We start from the raw sequence: 7,500 nt of genomic DNA, 5'->3' as shown, positions 1-7,500 counted from the left end.
TAAGGCCGATGAGATAGGAAGGAATCCAGAGGGACAGCGGAGGGAAAGAAAGGGAAGGAACGCGACACATGAGGTGCAGACGCCAGAAGGAGCAGCTAAGGAACCCCGCACGATCCTTTGTCACACCCTCCCGCCACGACCTGTCGCACACACCCGTTACTGTCCTGCCCCCCCCCCTCCCCCAACACCACCCACACCCACCGCCACCCGCTCCCCGTCCCCTCCTCTCCCTTTCTTCCCCACTCCTCACCCTTTCCTCACTTCTCTTCTCACCCTCTCCATCCGTCTCTTCTCTCTCCCATTCCCTTTCTTCACTCTCACCCCCTCTCCTTCTCTTCTCTTTCCTCTCCCCTCTTCCTCGTCCCCTTCTTTCCCTCCATTCCACCTCCCCTCCCCTCTTCCCCTCTCCCTCTTTCTCTTCCCCTCCTTTCTCCCGTCTTTTCTCTCCCATCCAGCTCCCCTCCCCTCTTCCTCCCCTCTCTCATTCTCTTCCACCGCCACTCCCCTCTTCCTCCACCCCTTTCTCTCTCTTCCTCCTCGCCCTCTTTCCCCCCATTCCTCCTCCCCTCATTTTCTCTCCCCTCCCCTCTTTCTCCCTCCCTTCCAGCTCCCCTCTTTCTCCCTCCCTCCCACTTCCCCTCTTTCTCCCTCCCTCCCACCTCCCTCCCCCTCCACAGCACATCACAGCAGACGAGGCCGGGTTCTCGTAGACGAGCAACAGCCGACCAAGCTTTATGCAATTAGGCTTCTCTCAAGATATTTTCCGGAAGGAGAATTGGCCCAAGTTTTTCAAGGACAAGTACTTTTATTTATTTATTTTTTTTATTATTATTTTTTTTTTTTTTGGGGGGGGGGTGGTACTGTTGCTTTTGTTGGGTACTTGCTTAGGAAAGGAAGTGCGTGGAGTTGTTGTTGTCTTACGGTTTTATCGAGAATGGTAGGGAGGAAGAGAGGAATAAATGTAGATAGTGATAATCATTTCAATGAAGTGAAAACGGGCGATGCGATAAGACAGAGAGAGGGATGCGAAGAAAAGGAAGAAGATTGAACGGAAAAGAATGAAAGGGAGAGAGAGAGAGAGAGAGAGAGGAGAGAGAGAGAGAGAAGAGAGAGAGAGAGAGAGAGAGAGAGAGAGAGAGAGAGAGAGAGAGAGAGAGAGAGAGAGAGAGAGAGAGAGAGAGAGAGAGAGAGAAAAGAAAAAGAAGGAATATCATATATATATATATATATATATATATATATATATATATATATATATATATATATATATATATATATATATATATACATATATATATATATATATATATATATATATATATATATATATATTAGGATGAAGAATCGAAAGAGAGAGGGAGAATGAAGAGAGGGCGGGACTGAAAGGAATAAGAGTGACAAAGACCCGGTGGACTGAGGAAGGAAGGAAGGAGGGAGGGGGAGGGAAGGCCAGAGAACAACCACAAGCAAAGTGATATCACCGCTGTAGTGTAACTCTGTCCAGCAACCCGAGACAAATCTGGGGCTCCCGCGGTAAGAGGAGCCCACCAGAAGAGGGGGATGCGGGCCATACTGTCTCACGGGCCATCCCCAGCCGATGTCCTCTCGTCCTGTGTGGCCATGTTATGTCCTGGGCCATTCCCTTGCCTAGCCGTCCGCTAAACCCTCACCCTCTCCCCCCGCACGGGTATATCACCGGGCATGGACTTGAATAACACTGGCTTCCCTTGTGCGCCGCTGAACACTAAGCAGGCCGGTGTATCTCGGGGAATAATAACATCAAAGAACTTCGGACGAACGTTGCAAAATGACTGCTGACATTATTGTTAACATTGATACACAACCTCTCTCTGCCCATGCTGTAACGCAGCCGCTTTCAGTTCATTCATAAAGTAAAAGGATTAGAGACATAGTCAGTTGCACATTCATAATCGTGTAACCCCGGCTCCTGCAGACGATCTGTCCCCGTCGGTCTGTGACAAAGAGGCGATAGGATGATGTCAGTGCGCTGTACGGATCGAATGTACAGTCATGCGGGCTTGGTGGTGTTACGAGTCGTATGTGATATAGGCTCACGCAGATGTGTTACAGTTATGTAGTCTTGTGTCAGGGTGGAGACGTCTCCTTGTCATAGGCCAAGTGATGTCCATCTTTTTGCGTCTGCTCCTAGAAGTCCGAACATCACCAGCTGACACAACAAATACCTTGAAGAGCAATGATGTTGTCAACGATCCCCTTAAGACACAATGGGGCGCATTGTCACACTTGGCGAGTTTACACGCCGCTCGCTTCTCGTCAGCAGCATCCAGCCCGTCTTGTCAGGTCATCAGTCTGGGGCTCAAGACGTCTCTCGGGAAGCACAGGATTTGGAAACATTAAAAGCAATAATGTTATACCGCCGGTGGCTTCCCCCGTGGCGTCTTTCCCTCCTCCTCCTTACGTGGACCACCACTTTATTACGTGTGGACCACAAGCGCCCCAGGTAGACAGGTGTCGCGCCCACTTTGTCACTTCCAGACCACCGCAAGTGAGAGGTACAGGTGTTGTTACCCATAATTACAGGTGTTTCCTTCTCTAAGTGTTACCTCTCTTGTCACTTCCTGTTTATCGATTTTAGAATTCTGTAAAAACAATCATTCAAATGAAAGGCTTATGTATAACAGAAATACCCATGCTTCTACAAAATATATTTCCTTCTCTGTTACATTTCTTTGGGGGAAGGAGATGGGGTAGAATATTGAATATCAAAATAAAGATAATGTAAAAAAACAAAAGTCGAAACATATATATCTTATATTAGCCCACGCAATTAAAACTATATATATATATATATATATATATATATATATATATATATATATATATATATATATATATATATATATATATATATATATATATACATATGAATCTGTGATATGTGACAAGTATCGGCTGGACATTGAGTGGAAATTGACAAAAAATCGTAAAATTTAGGGTGAAAATTGAACCGTCGTGTCCAAAGCAAGATATTTATATTTAGCTTTAGAAATTCATGCACAAAGGAATGTTATTCTCCAGTTGTGAATTCTGTTTATTTTACGAATTCTGAAACTTAACGGGAAGTGAAAAAAATAAAACAATGGTTTATGTCGACAGTGAAATAAAGGAAATGAAAACGCATTTTACAGATGCTAAAATTTCAAGGCAACACATAAGAAAACTCAGCAGTAAAATAATTGCAGTAAACAAGCGGAAAAAAATGACAGAGGCGTACGTGAACAAAGACAAATCTACTTACACAACAATTTCCAGAATGTTCTGCTTGGTTAAACTCCGCAGAGGATTAATGATTATCATTGACTTTATTATCAGGGATATATTCAAGGGCTGGGGTAAGGCAGGAATGGAACTGCGTGGAGGGAGGGGGGCAGGTAAGTAAGAAAGATGTTGATACCCTGGAAATCATGTCATGTCTACTTATGCATCGCTGTGACACTTCAGGAAAGAGATTTGTTATTGTACGTTTCTGTAAATACGGGATATATATATATATATATATATATATATATATATATATATATATATATATATATATATATATATATATATATATATATAATTTTTCCTATTATTTTGAAATCGGAATGGATGTTGTGAAGTATAATGATGTGTACCGTGTTCACTGATATAGAACAACTCGTACGGCATTGATTGCTTTATTGTGCACCTCAATCAGTTTATCCTTGTGTTGCTTTGTTTTTAAGTGTTTTCAGTCAGCTTTCCTATTCTTTTGAAATCAGAAATCACTTAAGGAAAGAATTGTATCGCGTGGTGTAAGCATGTGTTCCTGGTTCATTGTGATAACGGTTCGAATACCACTGTTTTTATTGTAGCGTACTTGATTCGTCTAATATGTGAGACAAAGGACAGTTTAACGTAAGCCTCCACTCGCGCATGCGATTATGACATCATTACTTGACGGACGAGTCGGAGTATTGGCGGCTAGAGAAAGCGCGTGACGTCACATGTGGTGGGTGGGGACAGGGGGTCACATCAACCAGTACAAGCCAACGTGGGGGTCGGGATAGGGTGTGTCTTGGGGGAAGGGGGTTACATTTATCGCATTGTTGCTGACGACTTGTTTTATGTCGTAGGTGTGGGCAGGAGGGGAGGGGAGAGGGGCAATCAAGAAAAAAATAGGTAAGCTCCTTGGTGAAATCCCTAGATAAGATACATTTATCTTCGACTTCGATTGTTGTATAAAAAAAAGTAGGTGCCATTGAGAGAATCGAACTTCTATCGTGTTGTGTTACTCAGTTTTCCTGATACCAGCTATCATTACGTCAGCAATCGGGACGCCCACCCTGACACTGCGAAGACAAGGTGTAAACAAAGGTACCCCCAAACCCCACAGGCCGTCCACAGACCCCCCACAGACACCCCTCCCCCCGACAGGCCAGCTGTGGTGAATCAAGGAAACCAGCAAACACCGCGTTCACTTGGACTCGCATTGCCCATCACTCACGCAACGTAAGCCAGTGAGTGACCTATCTATAGTGACAACTCTTTGTCAGAAATTCATGTAGGAAAGAGTTCCGTCGGCCATGCTTTGCCGTGCAAATGTCTCCCCGTCCCCTGCCTTCTCCTTCCTCTCTTGCCATGCTCCTTTTTTTGCGCCTTGACAGCCTCACTCGTCGGCACAAAAGCGTTGACGTGACTTGACGGATGGCTGTGTTCGAGGCGGCACACGAAACAAACTGAACCGAGACTGAAGTGTATGAGAAATTTATGACGTCGAGGCTGGGCTATCACAGAGGCATTTCCTGTCCACCTTGCTTCGCCCGACCCCCTTCCCCCCTCCCACCCCTCCCTCTTCCCCCTAACACTCCCCCTCCTTTCTAACCCTTCCATTTTACAATATCTCCTCCTCCCTCCCCTTCCCCCATCACCTGTTACCCCTTTATCTTACAGATAACAGTAAACGCTGATTTTTATTTCTTAATCTCTTGAGAGGCACTCGTACTTGACATTCATTCTCGCAACCTTCCTCTGGCGAGATTTTAGATAATCAGAAAGGGTTGTCTATTTCCACTTGAAAATCAGAATGGTTAAAACAATATATACTCAGCTGAGTTTTCCAACACATACGGACACACGAGGTTTGCCTTAATCGCACATCGAGTTATGAAAGGCCTAATTATAATATCTTTTGATGAATATCGGGTCATTAGAACAATTAAACGTGACCTTTGACATCTTCCAAAGAGAGGCATGGGAACCAGATCGAGTCTACACACTTTCTCATATCTGACAAAATGAATTAACGGATTCTTAAGGCACGTAAGACCCGTTCATATGCATAAAAGATTGTACCAATTTGTATCCTTATTATTGATTAATACATACAGTTACCAGTATCGTAGTTAATAATAAAATTCACAACCTATATTTTATTATCTAATATTCTCGGTATGTATTTTTTGTTAATTGTTTTCAACTTAACAAAAACGAATAAAGTTCACTGAGTGTCTTATGCAAACGAAACCGGAGAGTTGGATGTTGTTTTCCTATTGCAAGAAGCCGAGCCTTGCCTGATCTCAGCTCAAGGAGGCCACGTGCAGTAATCGGCGAGTGCCCATGACCTCACCATTTAGGAGTTTTAGGTCAACCTACGGAGAAAACAACTGAAAAAGGCTAGACAGAGAGAAAGAGAAAGGGAAAGAGAGAGAGAAAAAAAAAGCATAATGCTCGCGCTCCTCCCCCCATCTCCAAAAAACTGATAAATACCCACCCACCCCATTCTGCCCTGAGCCCCACCCTTCGAAAATTAGGGGTGATGACCTGCCCTCTCATCAGTAGCCCTTGATGCTAAGTGGCCAAGGGAGGGGGTATGGGTAGGAAGAGGGAAGGGGGAAAGGGGGGGAAGGCAGGTGAGGGTGAAATTACACATCCACCTCCATAGGGGGTTGCTGGGGGGATGGGAAGGAAAAGGGGGGGATTGTTTGTCCGTCTGGGGTAATCTTCTTTGTTTTTTTTTCTCTCCTTTTCTCTTTTAGCCGAGACAGGTGTTGGGGTGGTTGAGGTCACTTTCGCCCTGGGCTACGGTAGCCTCGGGTCTACGCTGCTGCCCGCAGACAGGAAGCTCGCGAGATTGTGGGTCTTCCAAGATGATTATATCCAAAGCCGGTGATTAATGTTGGTGATCTTTGGCGAAGACGAAAAGCTAGAGGATGGGTTAAGGAAAAGGGGTTCTGGATATAAGAGTATGGGGGGAGCGGCGTGACATGACAACTTGATACGTGATTTGGATAAAGTTGCTTGTGCCTGTGTGTTTCTGTTTCTGTTTTGTGTGTGTGTGTATTATATATATATATATATATATATATATATATATATATATATATAATATATATATATATATATATTACATAATTATATATATATATATATATATATATATATATATATATATATAAATATATATATATATATATATATATATATATATATATATATATATATATATATATATATATATAAAGAGAAGAGGAGAGAGAGAGAGAGAGAGAGAGAGATAGGAGAGAGAGAGAGAGAGGAGAGAGAGAGAGAGAGAGAGAGAGAGAGAGGGGGGGGGAGAGGGAGAGAGCGAATTCCTTATTCTGAATTTAATTTGTATTTCTGTTCATATGACAGTGAAAAAATCATAAAATGTAAACAAACAAGATGGTGACATTAGCTGATGCAATACATTTTTCAACAACAAAGAAAAAACAACCACAAAAGGGTAATACATTTGGTTGATATGGCGGAAATGAATGGAATAATAATTAGTGAATATGAAACGTATACAAGATAAAAACGGCCAAATTTGTATCACAAGTAAAAGTAGTTTAAGCCGGTTATCCATCTCACTGTTGATAGATGGTTGTTTATCGTACTTTAAGTAAACCAAAAGTTTCACAGAATATGGATTTATTGCTTATAAATTGTTAAGATAACATCTATCCTACGAAAATAAAAAGTAAAGGAAAAAATAGATAAGTAAAAGAAAAGAAATGCATGATGCGAATGAAGTAAACAGCAGACATCTAGGTTAGCACGGCCAGCAATATTCTATAATAGTCGCCAATATCCTCCAGATTTCTTTCTATTTTCTTGTTTATAAAGTGTGTAATGCCGTATCCTTCGTTATCCTTCTACAGAGAAATGGCAAATGGTCATATTCCCCTTGTAAAAATATACACGAAAGAAATATGACCTAAACATCTAGCGTTACCGCTAAGTGAATTTGTTAGCATACGAACAGTCAGTGCGTATTAATTATATCATATTTATGATTTTCTGGTGGAACTATGAAAACTAATGTGTACGTTTTTCCTTCGCAGAGCGTGACTGACCTGCACGCCACCATGGATCTGGAGTTCTACGCTGACTATGACAAAGTCAACGCCAGGATGTCTGCCAAGAAGAAGGTAAGGTCTCGGCAGGAAATTTCGTAAGATTGGCGAATTGCTGAGA

The 7,500-nt window shown here is 42.6% G+C and overlaps 1 protein-coding gene across 3 annotated transcripts in view; it reads left to right on the top strand.

The window, feature by feature from the left end:
* Nucleotides 1–7,500, top strand: part of LOC119576972 — a 91,139-nt gene that overhangs the window by 83,063 nt on the left and 576 nt on the right. For all 3 annotated transcript variants that reach the window (XM_037924639.1, XM_037924638.1, XM_037924640.1), the window contains exon 2: nt 7,368–7,454. In XM_037924639.1, the coding sequence (XP_037780567.1) occupies nt 7,392–7,454 (63 nt within the window). In that variant the 5' untranslated portion in view covers nt 7,368–7,391. The remainder of the gene's footprint in view (nt 1–7,367; nt 7,455–7,500) is intronic.

The sequence above is a fragment of the Penaeus monodon genome, chromosome 9 (genome assembly GCF_015228065.2).
Source record: "Penaeus monodon isolate SGIC_2016 chromosome 9, NSTDA_Pmon_1, whole genome shotgun sequence".
Taxonomy (NCBI): domain Eukaryota; kingdom Metazoa; phylum Arthropoda; class Malacostraca; order Decapoda; family Penaeidae; genus Penaeus; species Penaeus monodon.
Note: the sequence above shows the minus strand (reverse complement) of the source record. Positions and strands in the feature narration are given on the sequence as shown.